At 37.9% G+C, this 27,653-nt stretch overlaps 1 protein-coding gene and 1 pseudogene across 1 annotated transcript; one reads left to right on the top strand and one right to left on the bottom strand.

Moving 5' to 3' along the window:
- Positions 1-9,852: 9,852 nt before the first annotated feature.
- LOC131737404 (polyphosphoinositide phosphatase-like) lies at positions 9,853-13,021 on the bottom strand (annotated as a pseudogene).
- Positions 13,022-19,188: 6,167 nt separating this feature from the next.
- Positions 19,189-25,974, top strand: zbtb24 (zinc finger and BTB domain containing 24). Its single transcript, XM_034018062.3, has 7 exons — positions 19,189-19,292; positions 21,741-22,715; positions 22,897-23,064; positions 23,923-24,006; positions 24,108-24,191; positions 24,372-24,453; positions 24,778-25,974. Exons 1-7 carry the CDS (start codon positions 19,241-19,243, stop codon positions 25,643-25,645), a joined length of 2,313 nt encoding a protein of 770 aa, XP_033873953.3. The 5' UTR covers positions 19,189-19,240; the 3' UTR covers positions 25,646-25,974.
- Positions 25,975-27,653: the final 1,679 nt, after the last annotated feature.

The raw sequence follows: 27,653 nt of genomic DNA, 5'->3' as shown, positions 1-27,653 counted from the left end.
CCTCCTCCTCCTCCTCATCCTCGGAGCTGCTCGAGATGGTCTCCTCGCTGGGTGGGGCACTGGCTGCTGCCTTATGCTGCAAAACCGCTTCCTCCTTGTTGCTCTTGTTACTACAACAGCAGAGCGCACAGCAGTTAACATATGCAAGGTTTAGCGGACTGCAATAACAACTTTGATTTATATATAGTGCCTCATGTGCAGACCTGCACATCTTAAGGTGCTTTATGCAATGCATTTCTTTTATAGTGGAAGTCTCTAAATGAGATTGCATGCCATTTACAATACTGCAATGCGTCTCTATTCATTATCATTGATCAATTTCCATATAATATAATTGCTCATGGAATTACCAATATTGATCCCCATCTCAGACCTTTCACAATTCCTAGTATGGAAATTCATCATAATCATCCTTTTTTTGTGATTCTCACATTCAAACCTACTTCAAAGATACCCTAGTAGCTTGGGTTTTCCCTTTTAATTCAGCCAACCTTACCATGTCCAGCAAGGTGTATGCAGTCATAATAATTCTATATTTTTGGATCCTGTATTAAAAGTAGTGATCTGGTCCATTATATTTCACTTGGCAAATAAAAACCGAAAGTGTTTCTATAACATGAAAACACAAGATATTGCAAAAAAGTTTTATTTTTTTTTATGGGTTATATTTCTCACTTATAAAAGCAGCATCCCTTGAGGTTTACTGCAAAATTATGAATCTCAGGCAGACAAGTCAGGGAATTAATAGAACTGTGCCTCCAGTTCTTTCCTCTCTTTTAGCAATATAGAGTTTACGAGTTTGCATGAGAACATTGGGAGCACTTCAAGGTGCCTGAGGAAACCCATCTTAAGTCTGAGACACCTGCTGCCATTTTAGGTAGAATATCGATCATGTCTCAGTTGACTACACTCTGGCATATGCAGTTTTTTTGTTTTGTTTTTTAAACTAGGAAGCTCAAATGTGCACAGAATAAACAGCTCCCACACATGTCCCACTATAAACAGAATTATAAATAGATAATAAAAATAAAGACCAGTGAAGAAAAAGTTACAGGATTTAAAAATGACAAGTGATAAAGAAAGAAAGAAAGAAAGAAAGAAAGAAAAGATCCAGTTCAAGTATAGTTTTTAAATAACGTTTGATACAATATGCACCTTTGCTTCGTATTTCCTGTCTGTAATTCTCAATTTTTTAACACTTATATAAAAATAACCAAATCATTCCACTTTCCTGGCATAAAAAGCCAATTGTAATCCTCTGTTTAAAAGTAATCTAAAAGTACATAAGGCATTCTGAATATTAAATCTGAAACAAAAACACATTGGAAATGTTAAAACGGCAAGTTATCAAAAGTGCCCTGCCATTTAAAGTGGAGATATCAAAAACACAAGCCAAGTTTCAAGAAACCACTGGGGCAGCCTTGCCCAGCAGAAAGCAAATAAGCTGTAAAACCGATGGGTGCCAAGGTTGTCCCAATTGTTTCTTCTAACTTGTATCAAAAACACAAGCTAAGTTAGAAGAAACAATTGGGACAACCTTGACCCCTACCTCTTTTACAGTTGTGCCTATTTGTTTTCTGCTGGGCAAGGTTGACCCAATTGTTTCTACGAACTTGGCTTGTGTTTTTGATGCAAGTTCAATCCACTTTTATTGTGTCTGTCAAAACATTAGAAAAAAAAAAATACCTACATCATAGGGTAATGGAAGATATGACAATATCCCTCCTGTCCACCAGTAAGTGTAACTACAAAATAAAAAAAACACAGAATTAAAATCCAAAGCAGAAGATGTTACATAAACATACACCAGAATATGAACTCCCGGCAAAAAGCTGAACTTTAATCTTCAAACAGGTAATTCTCAAATAGCTAGTTCTGGTTATGTAACACTGCTGAAGTTACCTGGGAAATGGATCAGTGACACTTCCTGAAAGTAAGGCAAGCAAACTGAAAACTGTGTTCAACTTATTATTGTACCAGTATCAAAATCGAAACAACATGTGGTTCTTTTAATATGGCACATTTTAGGCCTACTGTATACAGTGAATGGAGGTGCATGACAGGCAAGATGGATTTTTTTTTTGTTGTTGTTTGCTGCAACCACTTTACATGCTCAGATTATTCATGGTCATGATTCTCAGGCAGTATGGAGCCACAAGCTATGTACCGTCATCTTTCAAGAGGAAGCGCCATGGTGTTCTTGTGATGCAGATAGAAATCAGTGGGGAGCGCCCAGAGATGAGGTTTGGATTCAGAACGCTGAAAAAAGATTTGTGACATCCTGTCGGTCAGTATCTGTTTACAAAAACAGGAACATGGAGAAGCTGTTATAAAATGCTGCTGCGTTTGGTTCTGGTTTCAAGTAAAAAGGTTTTTAATGTGACATCAGTGTAATTCTGAGCTCAGCACATAGCATTCAGTATGCCAGCGAGTCAGAAAGATGGACTCAAGATAAATGAAGCCACCATGACGGAGATGCCCTACCCAACTTAGAGCGCTAATTATTATAAATAGTTACTTATACTGTACAAATTGGGTTTCATTTTTATCACTATAAAAACATCTTTAGTGACACATCCTTCACCATAGCGCTAAATTCTAAATTAGAGCCATCAGTAATATGAAGCAGTGATCACCATGACCTGTATCCGCTGTATTCAAATGTAAAAATGTAAGTGTGATATTTCCATTGATAGGTTTGCTTATTTGTGTAATTTACTGTATATTACAGGATGCTAAAAGCTTAAATTGGAGATCTCTCTCTCTCAACAACTGCAGTAGTTTCATCTTCCAGCTTTTATTTTTTATCGCCTTGGTTTTGTTGCTATGACTACTTACAATTGTGTTCATACAGCTTAAAACCGGATTTCAAAACGAGACAGTCCTTGGAGAAAGTTTTAAATGTGAAGTATTCTTTTGATAAGAGTATGAAAAGATTCATGCAAATTCTTTAAATGCAGCAGTGATTAAGTCAAGTGTCATTCCTTCAAGAAACGTTGAAAAAGTACTGTTGGAATTTTTAAAATAGCATTGTAAATGTTACAGAAGATGAGAGATGGGAAACATGCAATTTGACTAACATATTGAAACGACCATGTTTTCCCGCATCCTGCTTCTCCCCTCTTGAAACTCAGTTAATTATTTCATGGGCACATTGTTGCAGTTGGCACAGACATAGAGTATTTTATGTAGTCTAGATCCAAGTACATCAAGAATACAGAAGAATAATCAAAGTATTTATTTCTCCTTTAAACTTAAATGTTTATTTATGTAATAATCCAGAATATATTATTGTAAATCCTCTTATTAAATGATCCTGGGGGTGCAGTTTCTCATGTTTATTTGAAGAAGACACAAACTCAGGATCGCCTTACTGTACAAGTAGGAATCTCATGTTCCTATAAAAGCAAGATGTCCTACTTTCTTCTAGGATATGCATAGCCTCCTCTGCATGCTGTTGAGGGCATTAGAAGGTCTCACAGTAAATGAGAAGGCGGCTTCAGGGATCTTTTGATCTACAGCCCTGCTCTCCTCCACATGCACTCACCAGACAGTAAAGGAGACCATACAAAAAAAGGTTGTAAATCACCCATTCACTTTTAAACCAGACTTTTCCCAGCACCTACAAAAACTACTGTTGGTCATGTTGGAGGCTACACTGGAATAATCTGGATTTGGCCAGTATACACAGCAGAGGAGTACCCAAGCTCCTTAAATCATTGATTTTTACAATCAACCATAGAAGCCTTTTAGACTTTGACCTTATTGTCAAAGCATTCCAAGACCACCGAAGCACTGGTTTACATATTAAATCAAACAATCATATAGACAGATTCAGTTAATGTAGCTAGTGTGCATGACATATATAACTATATCTACTTTAGTGATGTGTCAGTGGGCCAGGCCAAATTCTTTAAGCTATTATTTACTCCAAATTTATTTTATTATTAAGCTATTATTTACTCCAAGTTATTTTATTTATTTATTTATTTATTTTTTAATGAAAAAACACCAGTTGCTATTCTAAAATAAATAATAAACAACTTACAAGCCCCTCAATGTAATGTCAGAGTTGTTAATTTGTAGTTGGTATCTTGCCAATATTTTTTGCTAATGATTATTTAGAGTAAAACATTTTAAGGATGTAGATAACAGTTGAAGGCCTTATTTACAAAACTTTAAGAATTGTTTTCAAGGAATGTTAATTTACATTTTGGCTTATTTAATTAAATAAAATGCACTTTTATTATTTTACAGTTCTCTTACCTCATTCTTATATTAGTTAGCACCATCACAATCTAATGCGTAGCAGTGTATTGCCAACAAACAAAAGGAAGCATGAACTGAAGTGGCAGATCACTAGATGGTGCCGATTCATACTTCTATAAAAAACACTGACTTACATGGTTTACATGGAGTTTCAAAACTCCATTCTCTCTCCATTGTCTTGAGGATACAATGTGTGACGCAATTTACACCCCAGGCTGGAAAGTCCATGTTTCTAAGCCCCGGAAGGCTTCCGTAGCTGGCCACCATCTTGGCTCAAAGGTATCCACTGGGTAAGCACCTAGAGCCAAGATGGCTGCCAATCAACTGGACTATAGAGCGCAGGTGAAGCCAATTACTTCTAACGTTGGAAGGGATAAAAGGGCGGTCTGATGTATTGTTGTGCTTTAAAATACTGACTAACCATGTTACAAACTGTATTTTGGACTGTTTTTATGATTTCAGACTGTGACTTTGTTGTTTTGTTTGAACTGATGGATAAAAGGCTTATCCTTTCCCTAGACAGTTAGGGGTACAATGTTAAGTTCCGTCAGAGCTCCGGGGAGCTGGATTTTATTTTTTGTTTTCTGTTTTGTTTCCCCATCACTGTCATAAATAAAACACTGTCTGTGACTTTCACTGAACTAGTACTGGTAAGTGGCTGGCCATCCGGACGATTTTGCCACTTTACCACAATGCAGTACTCACATGGTATGCTTTTTAAAACAGGATCCAGCAACACAACATGAATGAGGCAAACATAGAAATCACATTGCACATACATACAGAAATTCAATAAAAAAAGGGATACTCTATGCTGGTGAAGGACAAGGAAGTCAGTAATTCTAACTCCACTGGCAGTTTAAGTACTGCAAATGAAGCAATAATGCCACCATGAGTATTATGAAATTATATAATTGCTCGGTGTATCACTTTACTTTGTAACGCCAAAGATACTGGGCAGGCTGTAGATCAACAGTAGGCCATGGTGACATACCTTTTAAGGGTGCAGATGACAGACTGCTGTAATGTGTTATTTATGTTGGCATATATATATATATATATATATATATATATATATATATATATATATATATATATAGTTTGTTTTCAATGACTATATCACACACAGAAAATAAGTTAACAAAATCTGTATTACGGAGCTTCTGCAAATTATCAATAGACACACCTTGATCCTTTAGGCCTCCGCTTACATTTCCCAATATGTTATCAAATTAAAATGGACTCATTATATCCAAACAGGTCGTTGCTGCATTTGATTAAATATTTGTCCTCTGGGATATTTCTGGTGTGTATGTTTTCATTTTTCACCCTTGGGTACACAGATTATATTATATAGTACTAGAATAGTATTGACTTCTAAAATCATGCAGTGTTTCTGGTAATAAAACTGCAGAGTCAGGATTATGCCTACGCTCATGATTTAAATCCTTTTGTTTATAGTCGATATAAACATAATTCGTTTTTTTTTTACCCAATTTCTAGTACATTTCCCTTTTACAAGAGAAGCACAGCAATTCCAAAAGTAAGGCATTTAATGATTCACTGCTTCCCATTTGCTTTTTTATGTTAAACATCCAGTACATATATCCTGTTTGATCTCTATATTTAGGATATTTCCAGCAGTGAAACAAGGAATAAATAATTAGAAAAAACACAACAGTCAGTGCTGATGGCATTTTCATCACTCTTGATGTATATAGGAGAGTCTGATGTAGATGATATCACATGATTCCATTCTTCAGTTTTCATCACAAGCATAAAAAAAATGCTATTCATGGTTATATTGAATTCTGTACATTTGTATATAAATATGCTTTCTCTTCATAATGCAAAATTATTGAATAATTTAATAAAAACATCTGCATTTTCTATTTGTATGTACGCATATATTTCAAGGTTAAAAGGTTTTACATACGATTTGGCAATGTACTTTGTGATATTTTGCTTAGTCTGGACTACTTTCATAAAACAGCTGACAGTGTCTGTAAATAGGGCCGTTTTATCATACAGTCCATGGCTCTGACAAAATCTTGTAGCTCTTCAATGGTAGAAGATATTTAAAATCTGATTTTTTATTTGAAATCCTTTGTTCTACTATACTAACTTAGAAAGAGGAAGTTCTAATAAATATTATTTATTAAATTATACAGTCCACAACAAAATACATTATATCATGGGATACAGCTACTTAATGCCTTTCTATAGATATATTGGGTTTTAATTTCTGATTTAAGGTTGCCAAACTACAAGCACTAAAACGCAAAGGGGTCAATTCATGTCCATATATGGTAATTCTGCTTATGCGTCAAAGGGTTAAAGCACCCCTGTTGACCTCACTAGAGCTTTCAGAATCACCTCTATCCTCTATACAATGATTAACCTGTTCTCTGCACCACTCTGCCTCTAGTGGATGCAAGAAATATCACATAGAACAAATGCACCAAGTTGCTTTTTAAAGTCAACTGCAGTAATTGTGCTTCAGTCTTATAAGGACAGTGAGGACACCACTGGGGAATAATAAGCCTTTCCACTCAGCTGGGTTATCCTGGTAAAATAATAAAACTAGCCTTCCTCAAGCCTACAGTTCCAATTATATTTCCAGTCAGAGGGACTGCTTTCATTTCAAGAGTGTAAGAAAGGTAGAAAATGTGTATTGTGTGCATGGCAGGAGAACTTCTTAAGTTTGTCATCTCTTACATTCAGTTGATCATACATGCCTATTGTGCTAGTATTCCAAATTCCATTCAAAACATTAAATCCATTTGAAATGCCATTTGCACTTGCAGATCAATGTTCTGAACATAAATTAGGGTCAAAAAATGAAAGAAAACCCGCCATGTTCAATTCAGATCCAAGATGAAAGAGATGAAATAATAATTTTCAAATGAAGCGGCCCTTACTGAACACAGTCTACTCAATATGTATAGATTTCCCCCAAAACAACAAAACAGAAATTGGTGCTATTCCATATCACTATAACCAATGGCAATGTAGCATATAAAACATCAATGAAAGCCAAAGCAGTTAGTTGTCTAAATCTTATTAACATGCAGGGATGGTTAAGTTTAGTAAGAGACTGTACTGCAGAGACAGTGTGTCCCTGTGGTCTTCATACACCTCTTCAAACAATCTGGACAAAGGACATATCACTAAATATTATGTAGCATGATGTAATATGCTTTGTATTATTATGCTTGTGGCAGGGCAGAAGCCCTGCTGTTGTAAAAAAAAAGTGTGTGTGTGTGAATGTATGATTGGCAGGGATGGGGTTAAATCTGTCCCTGCCACAATCACAGGTGTGGCCATGCCCCAATTAGGCAATTGGTACTAATTGGGGAGTGGCCACATGTATAAAGGGAAGCAAAATCCTTTATCTATTGGCGGAGTTGGGGGAGGAGGAGGAGTGTTTCGAAACATTAGAGTGAAGATGAAAGCCTAGTCTGTTTTGTTTTGGTGAACCTTTTATTTTAGCCCTTGTGCCAGTTGATTTGTTCCTGTGTTTGTTTTGTTTATTTTGGTAATTAAAGTGCGTTGTGATGCTACCCTGTCACAATGCTCTATCATGCACATCCAGTCATTATATAAATCTCAAATGTGCAGTTTCAAAGTTTTAGCAAATCTATGTTTACGCCATGTTTTTAGACTTTATTTCCTGGGTTGTTTTACCTAGAGGTGAAAGTGTCCTCACCCCTTTCATTGGATTACTTCCTGTCAATAACCAATCACCTGGTTCTCCTATTGATTTGCATGCTTTCAGCCAGTAACAGGCTTTGGCCCTGAAGATACTACTGGAATCAAATGATAAAGGAGGTAAAGTAGTAACATACTTCCTGGAAGGACAGGCAAGCAAACAAGAGCTTTCTTTAATTTAGCGTAGTGCCAGATGTCAGTTTTAAAATGAGAATACATTTCTGCTATAACACGTTTCTTTCAAAACTGTGTAGCTAACGGAAGTGCAAAATGGGTAATATTTACAAATTATCTGTGTTACCTACAATTACTTTAAGTTCAGTGCCATAAAAACTATGCATGATGTGTACCTTTTAAAGAATGTCAGATATATATAGACAATGTCAGGGCAGATTCAGGTAGACAAACATTTCAGCTAGTACCGCCACAAGTGTATTGTACAGTACATACAATGCCTTCATCATGTAATGTATGATCAATAATGCACTAGCTGAAACTTTATCAACTTTGAAAATACTGTAGTTAAAAAGCAAAATATGCACAGACAGCCACCTAACTGGATCAAAACAGTAGGGAGACACCTTTGCTGTCGAAGTATGTGTCAAGAAGAAACTAACCTGATTTACTTTTGTTTAATTTCTGTAAGTCGCTTTGGATAAAAGCGTCTGCTTAATAATAATAACAATAATAATAATAATAATAATAATAATAATAATAATAATAATAATAATAATAATAATAATAATAATAATAATATGTGTTGTCAAGGAGCACCTTTATAAAGGTGTTTTTTCACCCAAGTCAGAGAAATATAGGTCTTAATCCATTAGTGCTGCTTTTGTTCGTTATACAGCTATGGCCAAAAGTTTTGCATCACCTAGAATTTTAGGGTTGAGACAAAAAAAAAAAAAAAAATTTTAAATGATATGAACATATTTTTTATCTTATTTAACATAATTGTAATCAAGGAAACTACAAAATAATAATGCAAAAGTCTGCCGGAAACTTAATAGTAGTACAGTATTTCATGCTAGATTTCAAAATGTCACATTTTTCAGTTTTTTGTTAAGTATATGGAAAACTACAAAGCAGTATTTAATTCAATATATTAACATTATTAAGCAGGTTTCATTCAACTTTATGAAGCGAAATGTGTTAATTCTATAGGGTGATGCAAAACTTGTGGCCTTACCTGCAGCTGTAGGTTCCTTTCAATGGGAGCCATGACTGGGCTATTCACTTTGTATATGGTCTGTGTAACGTTTATCAATTATTATTATAATAAAGCGTTCTGTAGATATATATATATATATATATATATATATATATATATATATATATATATATATATATATATATATATATATATCCTTGTTGCTGGTTCCTGCGCAAGTGTGTGCAGCTGAGACGCGTTGCTGGGCAACTGATTGGGCAGTGAGGCTCGCCAGCGCTGAGCGGATCAGGAGGTCCGGATTAGCTGAGGGGGCATGCCCGGGGGTGCTGGAAGCATGTGTTTGTTTACATCAAGGAGGAGAGTGTCCACTCTGCAGGAACTACTACAGACCCCCTCAACTGCAAAATGGTGTATATGTATATATATATATATATATATATATATATATATATATATATATATATATAATGTAAAAGATCACTATTGTTCACTGTAAATAAAACAAGAATTGAAAAGCTGTTTGAAGGATGCTAAATGTTCAGAGCTAATTACATTGACAGCATTAATAAAGATGGTACCTGTTATGAAAGTCAAGAACGTTATGGGCAATTCTGTAAGTTGGTGGCATCTGGGTCAGTGATTATTATGAAAGCCTAATTAAAATTAATGTCCATTTTTGTATTTGTAATTTTTTTTTTTTACTTGCATCTAATGGGTGGTTTGGGCATCATGGTGGAAATGTCCTGAGGCTAATACAGAGGGACAGAACCTCGGACTTGGACATAAGAGCAGTAACTCCCAGCAGTAAAGGACATCACTGAGGCATCATGGATTAACTGTTCTGTTTCTACGTCCCCCTGCACAAAAAATAGCATGTTAAACTCCCAGTCTATGACTTGAACTGTGTGTGTTGAAAACATGATGAGAAATTGAGCAACATTGTTTTTAGATTGTATTTTGTTGATCACCTTTGTTTGATTGGCTGTTACATAATATGCTGTTCATTTACCCCAACCATGCTCTGGTTATTTAGGAATTCTATTTAAAGAAGACTCTTAAATGGCAAGATGGTTCAGGTAAATGAATCAATAAGAAAGTACACTTTATTAAGCGTGACCTTCTATTAGTTGTAATGTGAAGAAATAAAAGCCTACCCAATCAATTGATGGCCAACACAGTACTGTACTGTACCGTGCCTCGCAGTTGGCTCCTCTCTTCAGGAAACGTGTTCCAGCAAATTTGCTCGATCTTCTGGCAATCAGGGTGATGTGAACTGGTCAACCATATATCAGTAGCACTTACGTGTTAAGGTTAAGGTTGGGAAATAACTGAGTGATGATGAATCACAAAGAATTGTGTTCTCGGAACTTAACCAAAGAACAATGATAGGTAATTAATGTGTCATTTGTTTAAACAGTCTGGCTATTTTTTTTGTTTTAGTTTTCTTTTCACTTAATTTGAAGAAATTTGTGGTTACCACATGCCGTTTTTAATTTACATCTATTTAAAATCTTTAGTTTTTGAATTGATATGTACAATATAAACAGCTTCAGTTTTATTAACATTGTTTTCTTTGTTCAGCATTGCTCAAATGCTGCTTGCCATTTATGTTATAATGTCTGTTTTTATGGAGGGATTTAATTTATGGAAGCAATACTTTCTATTTTGGGCTTGTTTGTCTTGTTTTTAAAACCAGAACACACAGAATCTAGTATATATTCAGAACAATCTGAAATTTTAGGCTGTAATCCAGACCGTAGTCACTGGTTGATTTGCTAAAAACAAAAAGGAGCAAAATAAAAAAAAGGTAGAATTATAAGACACTGGACTGCCTACAGAATCCAGGAATGATGTACATAAGCCAGTCTGTATGCAAATTATCTTTGATTTTTTTCTCAGCAGCTGGGCGTATCACACATATTTTGCATAGGGTTCATTGCTGATGCCTAAACTACTTAAAAACAAAACAACCTGCAAGTTAAATCATGGAATGCACAATACACAGTCTGTAACAACCCCGGCCATATGTTCAAAGCATAGTTTTCATAAACTTTTTTTTTTTTTTTTTGTAAGGAGAAAAATACCAGCTCATTTTGTAGCAAATAAAATAATGTACTTTAAGGTCACTACAAAGTGCACTCTCTTTTAACACAAAGGAACCTGGCAACCCTACGATAGCTAATGAAAAAGTTGCTGGGGTATCCTGTGCTTCTAAATGCACTAACAATATAAACTGTATACAGTATGATTAAATGGTCTACTATGTTGGGTAGAGTTTTTTTTCCCTATACTGCACTAGCAGTCTGTTTCTTTGAGTGGAGTTATTCTTCCTAGGCCTGCTGTGTAGAAAGAGTCAACACGTTTTAATTAAAGGCTTTTATAATATGGACCTTGTTTTTTTTACCCCTTATGAGTTCTAAAAAAAGGATCTGCTAGTCTCTCAAAATGTCAAAATAATGAACTCCAACCTTGTGAAGGTAAACCTTCATCACTGAAGATATCAAAGCTGTCCTGTCGACTGTGTTGAGACATCCATCTTCAGCATCTCACTGGGCTGTGAGATTGTACTGCTGGGAATGGCTCAAGTCATAGCTGTAGTTACAATTGCAAACCAAATGAGTGTTGAAATGACCAGTCTGAGCAATTTGAAGAGGCCACTAGCTGTATATGTGATTCTCTGTTATTCTCTTCACATTACTGTATGCAAAATAAAAGTATACAATTAAAGTGAATAGAAAATAAACACAGCAGTATAAAACTTACCTGAAGCAAAAGTTGCTGGACATATCAACATTTTCGAAAATCCTCAAATATCTAAAGGTGGAAAAAATAAAAATTTTGAATTATATACACAAAACCAGTTACAAATTTGCTATACTGTACATAAAAATACTTAATTGCTGGTACAAATACTTGAATAGCATTAAGAGGTAAACATTTTATGTTTTTGAACATCTCGAAAATAAATAAGAAGATGCAGAGATTACTCTTTTTTTGTATTTGTAAGATATTTCTGCATGTAATACAGTGCTACAGTATGCACTTTATTTAATACTTCCGGGCGCTGGACGCTCGGGCTCCCCCCTTCCGGGCGCTGGACGCTCGGGCTCCCCTCTTCCGGGTGCTGGACGCTCGGGCTCCCCCCTTCCGGGCGCTGGACGCTCGGCCTCCCCCCTTCTGGGCGCTGGATGCTCGGGCTCCCCCCTTCCGGGCGCTGGATGCTCGGCCTCCCCCCTTCCGGGCGCTGGACGCTCGGGCTCCCCACTTCCGGGTGCTGGACGCTCGGCCTCCCCCCTTCCGGGCGCTGGACGCTCGGGCTCCCCCCTTCCGGGCGCTGGACGCTCGGGCTCCCCCCTTCCGGGCGCTGGACGCTCGGGCTCCCCCCTTCCGGGCGCTGGACGCTCGGGCTCCCCCCTTCCGGGCGCTGGACGCTCGGCCTCCCCGCTTCCGGGCGCTGGACGCTCAGGCTCCCCCCTTCCGGGCGCTGGACGCTCGGGCTCCCCTCTTCCGGGTGCTGGACACTCGGGCTCCCCTCTTCTGGGCGCTGGATGCTCAGGCTCCCCCCTTCCGGGTGCTGGACGCTCGGGCTCCCCTCTTCCGGGTGCTGGATGCTCGGGCTCCCCTCTTCCGGGTGCTGGACGCTGGGGCTCCCCTCTTCCGGGCGCTGGACGCTCGGGCTCCCCCCTCCGGGTGCTGGATGCTCAGGCTCCCCCCTTCCGGTTTCTCCCACTCCAGGTCCATGTCTGTGTCCCAGTCGGCTTCCGGGCAGTTTTCCTCCTCATGTCCATAGCACAGGTGGAAGGAGCACTCTGAAACATAGGCCCGGGCCTCTTGCTCCTGGTAGACCCAGTCCACTGCTTGGGTCATTGCCTCCAAGGCCTCCATCAGCCCTGGATATCCTCGGCTGATCCCTTTTAGCTGAATTTCAGGCTTCAGCTGGATGAAATCCAGGAGGATATCCAGGTGGCTGTCCCCTCCCTAGATGTCTCCCTCCCTCCACAGGGGGGTGCTGGGGTCCCTCAACCAGCTCTCATACCTCTCAATTTTAGGCGCCGGAGCTGGTATGGGCTGCTTCCTCTTGGGCGCTGGACGCTTGGACCATCCCCTCTTTTTGTGGGCTGGTGTCCTTCTGGAAAGGACTTTCCCTTGTGTAGTGCCCCACCTCTGTGAAGTGCAGGCACCATGATCCTTCCTCCATCCTCTTCATTCACAAAAAAAACCAGTTCTTCTTCTTCAAAAAAAAATGTACCTGTACCTGTTCTGGCCTGGGTCCGTGGAAGTGCTGTTCTCCAATGCCGGACACCACGTGTGGCAGGGTGGCTTGGTGGTGACTTCCCCAGACCAGGGAGTTGACACACAAACACAGGGCAGCAGTGTGGAGTAGTGGTTAGGGCTCCGGACTCTTGACCGGAGGGTTGTGGGTTCAATCCCCAGTGGGGGACACTGCTGTTGTACCCTTGAGCAAGGTACTTTACCTAGATTGCTCCAGTAAAAACCCAACTGTATATATGGGTAATTGTATGTAAAAATAATGTGATATCTGTATAATGTGAAATAATGTATAATGTGATATCTTGTAACAATTGTAAGTCGCCCTGAATAAGGGCGTCTGCTAAGAAATAAATAATAATAATAATAATAATAATAATACTGCAGGTTGATGCACTGGTGAGGGTATTTATTAATTGAATTAACAAACTAACACAATAAACGCACACCAAATAATACATTTAAATCACCCATAAATTAACCCGCTCTAAAATCAAAACAATGCATTTTTAGCAGGGTTTCGCCCTGCCCCCTATTTATATGTAGGGCTCTCCGACCCTGATACAAGGCAGTATGAAAATCATTATCCCCTAACAATGGCCGCTGTGATTGAAGCAAAATGGAGACATTGTCTTCAGCAAGAATGAGTGATTTGTAGGATGAGAAGAGAAAGGGTATTCCGTATCCACATTACCCTCTTCAATTTAAATGAAGACCAAATTAAGCACAGGTACGCTCGGCAGCCACATAATTCTTGAGCTGCTGTCTGATTTAAAAGATGACCTGGAGCCTGTCACCCAGAGAAGCCATGCTATCCCTGCAGTGGTCAAACTATTGTCCACCCTGCATTATCTTGCCTCTGGGTCCTTTCAGGGGACTATTGCAGCTGTTACTGGCATTTCCCAGTCTGCTTTTTCCTGTGCGTTGCCAGTTGTGCTCAATGCATTTTTGAGGTGAACACCCAAATACCTATTTTTCCCTAAAAGCAGGGTGTACTTACAAGCCTTGAAAACACATTTATATGACATTTCTGGTATCCCCAACGTGCTGGGAGCAGTAGACTGCACACATGTGCTGCTAACCCCTCCAGCTCATTTTGAGCATCTGCATAGGAATAGGAAACACACCTACTCTATTAATGTGCAGGTGATTGTACACAATTTAGCATTGCACCCCTGACTAACTTAAATAAAAACTGACAGTATACATGTGGATTATAGGCTACTAATAATAGGTAATATAATAGGTATATACGAATTAGTGTTGCTGGTCCCTTGAAATTTGTATTAACTGTCCTCCTGTAAAGTATCATAACTTAACAATAAGGTACTGTGATCTATTTTGTGTTAATTGTCCAGGGCACTAAGTAGGCCAAGTTAAAAATAATAATTAAAAAAAGCAAGAATAATTTAGTTTCAATTTAAAATAATCTTTTATTCGCATTGTGCATCAATGTCTACAATGCAGCTGCATGATTTATTTTGTGATACCAGTAGCCTACAGGCTAGAGTAAAAAGAAAGTGCTCTAGGTATTCATTTGATTGTACAGGCCTACTGTACAGATTTATATTTTTTAAATAATGTAACGTGTAGCCTACCCAAATACATTAGTGTTATTTCAGCACAATGATTTATAGATTTAAAATACATTGAGCACTATAAATGTGTGTGTGTGTGTGTGTGTGTGTGACTTTATTGTATTTTTTTAAACCCGACACCTCCTTATGTTAGACAAATGTCCAGTTTAGTGAGGGGCTACTGTAGGATTATGAAAAGCTTTTTGATAGAATCACATTTTTTATTTGGGGGTAAAGGTGGGGGCCCCACTATAGAATCTGTTGGGATTAAACTGCCTTTCATTATTTATTCGAAAAATGTCGCAATGCTAGAGATTCTGCTAAGTGGACGCAACACATATTTAAATTAGTATATTGTGCCTCTCTTCATTAACATATTTTCTCTTAGTGCATACAACAAAATGTATACTTTGCGAATTCTCGCAACAAAAATGCAAATTGCGGTATGTTTGCGCTGTGACTGGCCCATCTTAGTACATCTACCCATTAAACTTCTATTCTATTCTGAGGGCAAAACCCATTCCATATACTTTAGCTTTCTTGTGATATTTGTTAGAGTAGATGTGGCAGCAGAATTTTTCCTTAAAAATGTAAAAACAGACTTTAAATAATTATAAACCTACTTTTCAAACTGACCTATATAGCCTGAACGATGTATGTGGCTAAAAAGATTGTTAAGACACTTTTTTGTAAATAAGCACTACAGCTTCTTACCTCGACTTTACATACACACAAAATTACCTATTTTTTGCTCTGTCTGAAAGCAGCACTTAGCAAATGATCCAAACCTTCTATAAGAAAGAACGTTGGGTATTACACATTCTATTTCTCTCACAAGTTGAGCCAGCAGGTTAACCATTCACATATCTACAGACACTAAACAAAGAAAAAAAAAGTCTACTTGACTATACAAATCACAAACAGGTCAGCTTGCCAAGAAAGATGTTCATATTTTACAATGTGGCGTGTTTGTTGGGACATCACCATTGCAGTATAACATCTACAACATGATGTGCTTTACGTGCCAGTTTAATGTCAAGTTGTTCCATTTGTACATTATCAATTTGATGCATTTTCTTGAAGCTACAGAATCCCAGTAATGTGTAATATTATTCAACAATTGGACTGCTTAGTGTATGCCTAAAAGTTTAGTCTGTGCAGTGTCAGAGGCTTGATGTCACAGGCTTTTCTGTATTGCTTTATTTTATTTGAACACAGTTTTTTTCTAGCTAATTCAAGACATGTCAGAAAGCATGCAGCTTGTTTTATATTCCCTAGCCTTTGCATTAATAAAACAACAAATGAAGGAACAAAATAGGAGGGAAAGTAATGAGACACAGAGAAAAGTGATATGGGGGTTGATTTTAACAATCTACACAGTGGAGCATCTACATACCATCGCTGCTTAACTATTATTTCAGCTGGGATGCCCTCCAAGCCTTCTTACCAACAATGCCAAAAGCAGAAACAGATCTCGACAGTCCCAAAGACACTTTCTGTCCGATTTTTATCCGGTTCCCTCACTTGTTGTTGGTTGTACACATGCTACAAATATATATATATATATATATTTGGAGGCTGTGTGGTCCAGTGGTTAAAGAAAAGGGCTTGTAACCAAAAGGTCCCCGGTTCAAATCCCACCTCAGCCACTGACTCATTGTGTAACCCTGAGCAAGTCACTTAACCTCCTTGTGCTCCGTCTTTCGGGTGAGATGTAGTTGTAAGTGACTCTGCAGCTGATGCATAGTGCACACACCCTAGTCTCTGTAAGTCACCTTGGATAAAGGCGTCTGCTAAATAAACAAATAATAAATAAACAAATAATAATATACATATTAGCTCAAAGAGCCAGTTGCCCAACATTTCAATATGTTGTACATATCTTTCTCCTATATATATAAATGTAATTCATAGTTATTAGATATTATAAGAAATGTAATAATATTGTTGTTTATTGGTTCTGTAGTACATGGCAATTAATCTCACCAATATTTAATCATAATACATCATAAATGTGCTTATTCAAATTGGAGGAGGAGGTCCACCACAATTAGGAGAGGGTCTTAATAAATGAGTGACTTAAACTTGAGAGAGTTGATGCTTAATTTGCAAATGTTACAATAACTAGCAGTACATGGAATCAATGTTGCTACACCTAGTTTGAGACAGGTGCAAACCTTTTTTTTAATGTTTTAATCTAGCGATGAAAACAAATGTCAACAATATTATTTCAAGAAATTGTGAAATATAACCCATTGTTTTGTATTATGCATTGGGTCATCAAAGTTGTTGCAGCTACTCTGTACCTACCTTATCATCAATAATAACCAAATCTTTGGGTTCTGTGCAATCAAGTTTCAAAACACAGTATTTGGTTTCTGTCTGATTGCTTCCAACAAGGAAATACCTCTGAAAAGGGGAAACGAACACCACAATGAAGTGTGTTGGCTCACATAAACCTTGCCTAATCCTACATGAATAATACAAATCTGTGGTTTGGGTGCTTTAAAATACATACAGCACAGGAACAAAACAAGTTGACCAGTATTTTGTTTGTATTTTGACCAAATAAATTAAAAATCTGTTATATTCTAACAATGAATATACAAATGAAAACTCAAAAATCTCTCTCGACTGTTGTGAGAATGTGACATAGCACGCACATACCTCTCACTATAGGAAGTGCGCGGCCAAATCATGGTACAGCTTAAAAGGGTGGGTAAATTGCCTTCTCACACTTAAGAGCCGCGCAAATTGACCAAAAATGTTTTTTTTCCATGGAAACATGCCCAAAAGTCGTACCTCTTGTTCACGACAATTCAGCAGTGAAGATCATGTTTGTGAAGTAGCCTCACGCAACTTTCTACTATAAAAAAGACTGTGATATCTGCTCAGTGGCGTAATTTTGGTTTCAAAAGAGGTGGTGGGTGACAATTTCTGTTACCGAGTTAAGTTCTTTTCGGGAGACGGGGCATGTTTATATAGCGCATCTAACGTTAATAATTATATTAAAAATTATGAATGGATTAATACATAATTAGGCCATCTCAGTGCAATAATGTCTAATGTCACCTGCATTTAAAAAGCGCTGTATTAACATCCCCCTGTAACAACTATCTCCCTTAATAAAGTGACAGAAAGACCAAGACCAACCCCAGCCCTAAAACCTAACCCTAACCGAATACCTAACCATAAACCTAAATTATGGGATGCGCACGCAGCACTACCCTATGTGAGCGCCGGTGTGCGAGCCTTCGTTCTGCAGCGATATATTCTTGGAGGGCACGGCTAATTATGCTCGTGTTTGAGGTAAAATACCAGTGATGTGCAGGCGTAGCAGTTGTCGGCTGCATGATGCAATCATTTACTAACGTTCTCTGATCTTTTTTTAATTTTATTTTTATTTTGGTAATACTAGCCTACATGATATTACTCGCAGCTAAAATCCAATATACTTATTTGTCTAACGAATTAATGCTTAGTGTGTGTATTAACTATGCGACCTGTGTTATTTAAACGAGTGTGGTGATTTGAAAGTCTAAAGTTGTTATGTATTGAATAAACACGAGTCGTGTAAATTATATTAAAGTGCATAATATATAGATAGAACGTTATTGTTTACAGATATGTGCTTATGTATTTTATATACAGTATTAGAATGGGTGATAAAGACACCTGGCGATCCTCCCTCTATGGCGAACACTGCTCAGAGCGCTCTGTGATACCATTCATAATACTCATACTTTGAAGGTTTTTGTTTTATTTCCCTTTAAAAACTGCTATTTCTGAATAAAAACACGGTCTCAAGCACATTCAAACTGGTAGAAAATGAATAAAAATATTAAATTAAAATCTAAAACACACATTTAAGTATAGTATAGTAACTGAAGAAGACATAACATGTGCAATGTAATTTATTTTTGCTAGTACACACACACACACACACACACTATTTATTGGGTGTATACAGTAAGAAACACGGGATACCACAGCTGACATTGACAATATCAATCATAGTATTTTATCGCAGTATAGTTTGGTATCACATATAATAAGTATTTCTGAATGCAGAAACTTTTTATGGAACATGCTGAAGTAACATAAAGTGGAAATAAACAACAAGATAGAATGTTTCCAGAGAGCCACCTGTGATTACAGTAACAGAAAGAGCAGCAAGCATCTCTTCCTTTTTACCGTTCATAGGATTCTCTTCGCCTGTACTTTCAGCTCTCGTCGGCTAATGGTAATCTCGCGAGATTGTCAGGGTATATTTGTGGACGTTGTAATTGAAGGTAAGGTCCTGGAAGCGTTGTATCTTTGTTTTTAGTAGTTGGTCGTCTGGCAAATACATTTATTGTGTTGGTTCGATCAGAGTGGGAGCGAAATTTAAATACATAACTCGCCATTTAGACAGTGTTTTATGTAACCCGTTAAGTTTGATAGAGATACGTGGTGGAAGAGGCGGAGGCTGCTAATGGCGTCTGGCTCAAACCACACATTCAGAGAATGTACACAAAACATATTTCCAATAACAAGAATCTGCATAGTGTAGTTAAAAACGCACTCTCGTTTATGAGGGCTGGAATACAGTACTACTAATTCCATTTAATGCTGATTAACGAGCAGCATGGAGCATATTCGTATTATTAATGTCAAAGAAAGCCGTGGAATAATAACACGATTATACTGTGTTAATAATGCACATTCACTACGACGGCTAACCGCCGGTATGTTAATCTTGTCTCAGGAATAACGTTATTATGATATACCTTAGTGACGTTAACGCTGACATTACCAGCAGAACTACGCGTTTGTTGCGCAGTGGGCCATTATCTGATTTTACAACTCTTCTGAAAATGTAAATAACAAGTGTACCGTCCTCTGGTCAGGGAGAACTTGGTCTCAACACTTGGTAGTGATTGGAGAACCCTGCCATTGGAAACAAGGTGCACTAATAATATTCATTCTGATCAAACGATTCTCGTCAATATTAGGCCTCGGGTTTGCCACTGAAATATTAGTACCAAACAAACAAACAAAGAAAACTTAATATTGTAAATGGTGAAATTGAAGTTTGAGGTACAGCATTATTGCCAGATGAGTGTCTCTTAACTTACTGGCAAGGGTGATGTACTGCTTTTTTTGTGGGGGAAAAAATGGCACATTGCTCAGCAATATAATTTCAGATTGAGAGCCGAATTAAATTTACCGGTATTTTTAATTCAGAAATGGGCATATATGTGGAACAAGGTTGCCAGATTTCTGATAGAAAAATAGCAACATTGTTCTTCAAAACAATCGCAGCTCTAGCCACTCCCCACTAAAGAAAAATATTTTATATTACATACTTTTTTTTAACCAATCAGAATGCTCTGTTCGGGACACTTTAAACTGTGTTTGTAATATATGTCTGAAGTAGGCACACATAAATGTAGTTGCAGAAGTGAAAGAACACAAAACAAATTGGGCAGTAGACCTATTGAAATTCTACTTTAAGTAACTGCAGTTATGAAAAAAAATCAGAAATCAGCAATTTTTATTTAAAATACAATTAACACATCACTCAATATTTATTGGGCGTGAGTAACAGAAAATAATAACATTATATTAACGTTTCAGAGACCTATGCCTTCAATTCACTGCGCTGCCTGAATGACACGTCGGCTGTTCTGCAGTAACTCAATTTCTTAAAAATGGTACAGCACCTAGCGAATAAGGACCAATCATGTCCATGCACATTATGAGCATACTGTGTAGAAAATCAGAGCCCTTTATTTCAACCTGGGTATACAATATATGAATTCACCACAAACATTTGTTATGTTTTTTACTTTTGACATAAGCGACCAGGAACAAAAACAAGCCCCAAATTTGGGAAAAAGCAACTAAGAAGAATTGCAAATGACTGTGGTTTCTCAGGCTGTTGCTGCAAAGAAAGTTGCCAAGTCAACATCGCAGGTGTGATTAATTTAGTTTAGGAATAAAAAAAAACATTGACTCACATTTTAAATTATGTATTTCATATTTAATCATAATGTCATGTGATTTCAATTTCTTTCTTTTCATTACAAATAAAAAAGTGTGACTAATGTCGTCTCAAATGCCTCTCGTTTAATTGGGACAGCTGCTTATTCAGGATATTTTTACTTCTCCCGAGGTGTCCCGATAAAGCGGCGTCGACTGTAATAAGGAAACTGGCATCTACACTAGCAAGTGGACAAAGAAATCCTAAAAGTTTATATGTGTATATGTATATATATATAAAAACAGAAACAAAATAGCACTGTCAATAGAAACTCTCTGAGAATTTTCTTTAAAGCCTGTGCAGTCGGTATTCTCTTCATGCACCCAGTTTAAGTCCCAGAGTTCCATTAGAAATGTTTCAGTGACCACAGTATTAATCTCTGTTGAACGTTATTTGTTAGATGTCTGCATGATAGAAACATAACACTGGAAAATGTACTTCATATTTGGTGCACTTAAAACTGGCCATTGACAGGTAGCAGAACATGCCCGATTCATTCACAATATGTTTTCAGAAAAGCATGGCATTTATAGTTGTGTGTGATTATTTTATGTAATTCATTTTAAATAACATTTATATTTAACTAATAATAGCCCTGAGTTGTCTGTTGTATCACCAGCACTTGTCTTCTGTCTGAAAATTGCTGTTTGCAATTTATGGTTTACAGTTTTCTATATATTTCTTATTGGTCTCTTTTCCCATTTTTTTTATAAAGGTTCCAAGAAACAGCATTTGCTCTGTAACAAGATGGAAAATCCATTACAAGACCCTGCAACCACTGCGTTTGTCCTTTATTCCAAAGAGCACAAAGACACTATATTGAATAAATTTGAGGAGCACCGGAAGAAGGATTTCTTGTGTGACATCACCCTGATAGTAGAAGATGTTCATTTCAAGGCCCACAAAGTATTACTGGCTGCCAGCAGTGAGTATTTCTCGGTGATGTTCGCCAGTGAAGGCCAGGTGGGTCAGTCCTTCTACATGTTGGAAGGGATGGCAGCAGAAACATTCAGAGCGGTGCTGGACTTTGTCTACACCGGCCAGGTCTCTGTCATACAGGGGACCACAGAGCAGATTCTGGCGATGGCCCAGATCTTAAAGATCAGCGACCTGGTGAAAGCCTACACAGAGTACCAAAACGATAGCACTGTCAAAAACATGGAAACCACAACAGCACAGACCAGCAGCAAGAATAACACCGAGCAGGATGTGAAGCCCAAACGCAAAAGAGGGAGGCCAAGGAAAAACGACAGGCCTGCTGGTGGGGAAGAGGCAACAGAAACTGCAGCTACCAAGTCAGATGAGGCACTGGAAAAGGAAACCACAGCACAAGTCACATTAGCAAACGGGGACACTGGGTCATCCACCCAGGAGATTTCAAATGAAACACTTCAAACTGAGGAGCTAGCTGATTCAGAGACTCACCCAGGCCTCCCTGAGGATAAAGACGAGGATTACGACCCGAAAAAGGAGGGCAGGCTGGTATATCGCAGTCGCTATAGTAACCGAAAGATAAAAACGTCAGTCAAGCTGAAGGGTTTCCGGCTGGAGGAGAACCAGTCAGAGAGGTGGGAGCTTGGGAAGCGGGGGAGGAAGAGGAAATATCCGGACACAGAACCGCGCTGTGAAGACTGTGGAAAGATCTTCAAGAATCATCTCTTTTTAACCATCCATCAAAGAACCCACACTGGTAAGCCTTTCAGAGGATTAATAATAGTGAAGGAGTTGTGGTACCATACAAGAAATCTCTTAGTGCTCCAAGACTTTAGATAGTTGGAGTCTCACAATCTTAGAATGCAGTTCTAAAATGCATGCAATACATATTGAAGCAAAGCTTAACTGTAGTGTATGTCTTGTTTTTTATCTTGTAGGAGAACGTCCATACAAGTGCGTTGAATGTGGGAAAGGTTTCTCTCAGAAGCACACCTTGGTGGTGCACCAGCGAATGCATACAGGAGAGAGGCCCTACATCTGTACTGTGTGCTGCAAGGCTCTTTCTACAAAGCACTCGCTGGTGGAGCACATGAGCCTGCACACAGGTATGTGCATCATTTTGGTGTGTGTAGACCAGGGGTACTCAATAGGCGGACTCCGGTCCGAATCCGGTCATATGCCAATCTATGTTTATCTTGCATTCACATTGGAAATGCTGTGAATGTTTCACACAGCATAGTTCTTATGAGAGTGTGGTATGTGAGGGTACAGTAAGTGTCGCTGTGATAGTAAGTAGCAGATACTCAATGCGATCTATGAATGAAACAAAATTTACAACAAGTAAACAGTATCAGCAGCTCAAATTAAGTGAAACTCAGTGCGCTGGTTGCTGTGGCCTGTTTTGTAAGCATCAACATATCCCTTCTCTATGGCTAATAAAACAGTCATTAGTATTTTTTTTTTTAAATACACAATTAAGATAGAATTTTCATACCTTATGGTACGAGTTCTGAAAATCTCACTTCACAAGACCAAGAAAACAATGACAAGTAATGGTGCTACAAAGCTCATTTTTGTTAAGTAGCTTTACCAAGCCGATTTAAAAAATATTACAGGTTAAACATAATATTTTTAAAAACACATACGAGTCAATGCGGATTTGTGTTACTATTGGTACTCCTGATTCCAGGAAAGCACACAGTATGGTACCGTACTGTGCTACTTGTGTGTATACCAAGAAACAAGGCTGAAAAGAGTGGAGGGAGGGTCATTTGGGATATAAAGTTAAAACGGATCCTCTGGCTAAACTTACAGTGGTAACAAAATTCTAAATGTTGTGTTAAATGAGGAAATTTTACCACTGAAACAGGAAACGTTGCCTGGGTGGCTAGATGCTTGCGAGTGATTGATTTATGGAAACTGTTATGGTAACTGTATATTGTGCTTTTTATTTTATTTTTTAGAGCAGAAGTCTTTCAGTTGTGACCAGTGTGGGAAGAGTTTCAGCCAGAAGAGACAACTGAAGAGCCATTATCGAGTGCACACAGGTAATGCATGTGAAAAGGTATCAGATTATTTCTGCATTGTGGATTGTTGCGCTATTGTAATATGTTTCTCTTACTTGAAAACTGTTGAATTTTCTTTCTAGGTAAGCCTTTACCAGAGTGTGCACATTGTAACCGTAGGTTTATGGATGCTGCTCAGCTGAAGAAACATCTAAGAACACATACAGGTAACAAACTCTACTACCAACAGATACATTTCATTTTTAATATTTTTTTTGGTTTTGTTTTAATGTATGTAAGTAACGGTGTGTAACCCTTAAGGAATCAATATAGAAAACAACATCACTAAACTATTACTGTGTTAAACAGCCTTTGTACTTCTAACTTTATTGTTTTGTTTATCACAGGTGAGAAACCATTTACATGTGAAATTTGTGGCAAGTGTTTTACAGCAAAGAGCACCCTGCAAACTCATATCCGAATCCACAGGTAAGAGGCCCTGTGCTTTACTGGCACTGTAGGGTTCCCAACCTTTTCTGTATTAGTAACGACACTGTAGTAAAACCTTATCTAATATGTTTTAACATTACTTTGTAAGTCTCATATTTTCCTATATGAAAATCATACACATTATAGTAAATGTGTATTTGTTTTTTTTATGGTATTCCACAACATATAAACTACTGGCTGGTTCACAGGGTTTGTATTGCCACCACAAACGTGCCAAGGTAATATCAGCCAGGCAACAACTCACTTGTAAAAAAAATAAAAAAATAAAAGTTTATTTATTTATTTTCCCCCTCCTATTTTCAGAGGAGAGAAACCATATGTGTGCAGTGTCTGCAGCAAGTCATTCTCAGACCCAAGTGCCAAGAGGAGACATGCAGCCTCCCACTCAGGAAAGAAGCCTTTCTCCTGCTCCCTCTGTAATGTAACCTTTGCACGTCTGGACAACCTGAAGGCTCACACAAAGACCCACAACAAGGAGAGACCCACCGAGTTGGCAGAGAGCAGTGCCGGGGTCGAGGAGGTACGGAGCATTCTCCAGCTGCAGGAGTACCAGCTGCCAACCTCCGGGGAGCAGGAAATCCAGCTGGTGGTCACCAATGAGGTGGACAGTATGAACTTCTTGCCTGGTCAAGGCCAGGGAATAAGTATCATCACTGCTGATGGATCCCAAAACATGACTCCAGAGCAGGCTTCTGGACTGACCCTTCTGACTCAGCCGTCACAGCATGTGCAGAACCTGGCCCTGGTCACGCAGGGAGAGCAGGCAGAACAGATACAGACCATCAGCGTCATGGAGGGTCAAGTAGGCGCAGGCCAGCCAGAGCAGATGCACGTCATTACTCTGACAAAGGAAACCATGGAGCACCTCCAGGTCCACCATGGGCCGCCCCAGCACCTGCAGATCATGCAGAGACCTTCACAGCCTGTCCATGCCATGCAGGACTCAACCCAGCAGATCCATATTAGCCAAGAGCCTCCTGCTCAGCAGCTGCAGATGAACAGAGAGCAGCAGGGACAGGCAATACACATCAGCGGACAGACAGCCCAGCCGATCTCCATCAGCCAGACAACCCAACAGATTCCCAAACATCAGATACAAGGGCAGACTTTTCAGATCCAGGCAGGGACTGTTTCTTACCTCTACACCACAAATTTGACAACACAGGACTGACCTGAATCAAGTGCATTTCTAAATAAAAAACAGTTTGTTGAACAATTATACAATATACCATGCATAGAGGGTGATTCATAAATAATGGACCATATGACATAAAAAAAAGCACCTACCCCAATTAACCAGGCTTATTAATTTGCATGAAACTTTGCTTACTTGAATACTTAAACACTAAGTCCACATGTTCATCACTCAACACTGTATGTGTTCCTGTCCGCCATGACTGTCTACTTAGAAACCTGAAACAAAATACTGTTGTATTTCTGAAAGGAGAATCCGCCCATTAATGAAATGCGTAATGATTAAACCCGATATATATATATATAGCCCTTTTGTCTACGCCCCCTCGTCGTTTCTTTGTTTAGTCCTCCTCCTCCCTTGCCTCCACCTTGCAGATTAATTTAAGCACATGATTTTATATGGGATTAGATTAATATGATATTTTTAAAGCAAGAGGTCTTTCCTGGTTTCAGATTACTATACTTAAATTAGAAGTCGTGATATCTGTTTCTATTTACAAAGTGCCAATAGCAACACTGATGCATTCAAAAGAAACAATTGCATGTATTCCGCTGATTGGTGTTGCCTTGTAGATCATGGATTTGTTTACAGCCTGGCTCGTCCCACAATTTTCAAATCACGAAATGCATTGCAGAGGTAAATCTAAAACCCATCGTGTTCATTTTAAATAATACAAATATATATATATATATATATATATATATATATATATATATATATATATATATATATATATATATATATATACTTTTTAAAAACCGTAGGGGCGTCACAATTACATTTTGTAGATGATAATGGGCCAAAGTTATTACAGATTTGGATAAAGTTGGTTTTACTGGATTCTATGACACATTTTTCATTCAGATAGCTAAGCTTATTTATAAAAGTTATTTTCTTTTAAAATTACATGTAATATATATATGTGTGTTTGTGTGTGTTAAACGAAGAAAAAAAACTTCAGATCTTTTAATAAAGAACGTGTATTGGTTATGGTTTTGGTTGTTTTACAGTAAGTGTAAAATAATGTACTATTTTGTTAGACGTATTTGTTATATAATTGTATTTATTGTAATAACATGATACTTAATTCTACACATGCTTACTGCAAATTGTTTTTGTGCTATAACTTGAATCGTTCTTTCAATGATTAACTTTATACCGGAAAGTAAAGTAAATGGAGAAAAAAAGTTCAAATTAACCAAATAAAAAGGATATGTTTTACAAAACAGGGCCTGAAACTGAAGTTTAAAAAAAAAAAAAAACATTTCTCAGAACCAGTCATTTGTCTACTGCTGGAATGTGCATGGGATGAATATGTAAACCAGGGGTTCCCAAACTGTGGTCTGCGGCCCAAATCAGAAATTCACAAATCAGAGCTAACAGATTGCCTACCTGTAGGCAGGAAGTAGAGCGAGAGCTCTGACAATAGGGCAGTGTTAAGGTCATGTGATCGCTGTACTGGCAGATGTAAAAAGTGTGTTCAGTATTAATAAAATTACAATATGTTGAATCCGCTACCAAAGAATACATTTTGCAAAGTATAAAGAACAAAAAAGGCAGCTACAGGAGTTTGAATGCATTTGTACCGTGGGCTCAGTTTTGAGGTGCTAGAATGGGTTTTTTTCTTTTGTAGAGCCGTTTTCATACTAACTTTTGTAATTGATAACATTCATTTAAAAATTAAATTGATGCCTATGATGAATACGTTTTGTGACTAATTAGGTATTAACATTTAAAATATTGAGTACTTTGATGTATGTTTCAATATTAACTAAACCAAGTTATTAATCAAAACTGATAAATCTTGTTACATACTGGTAATTGATTTATTGAAATGTTTGGATATACAGCTGGACGGTTTAGTTACACAGTGTTCAGAAATTAGGATTTAAGAGTTATGTTTTTGTGCATGTTGTACTGGTTTTACTCAAAAGTGATTCCTGTTCAGGTATTTATGAATGGGAATAATAAGAGACATGCACTT

This window comes from Acipenser ruthenus, chromosome 6 (genome assembly GCF_902713425.1).
Source record: "Acipenser ruthenus chromosome 6, fAciRut3.2 maternal haplotype, whole genome shotgun sequence".
Taxonomy (NCBI): Eukaryota; Metazoa; Chordata; class Actinopteri; order Acipenseriformes; family Acipenseridae; genus Acipenser; species Acipenser ruthenus.
This window is presented reverse-complemented; position numbering and strand designations above follow the sequence as displayed.

Excerpts from the sequence above, each read along its gene's own strand:
- zbtb24 (XM_034018062.3), top strand. The coding sequence starts at position 19,241 with ATGGTAATCTCGCGAGATTGTCAGGGTATATTTGTGGACGTTGTAATT. Across the intron at positions 23,065-23,922 it reads GCACATGAGCCTGCACACAG|AGCAGAAGTCTTTCAGTTGT; the intron begins GTATGTGCATCA and ends TTTATTTTTTAG. Across the intron at positions 24,192-24,371 it reads ACATCTAAGAACACATACAG|GTGAGAAACCATTTACATGT; the intron begins GTAACAAACTCT and ends TGTTTATCACAG.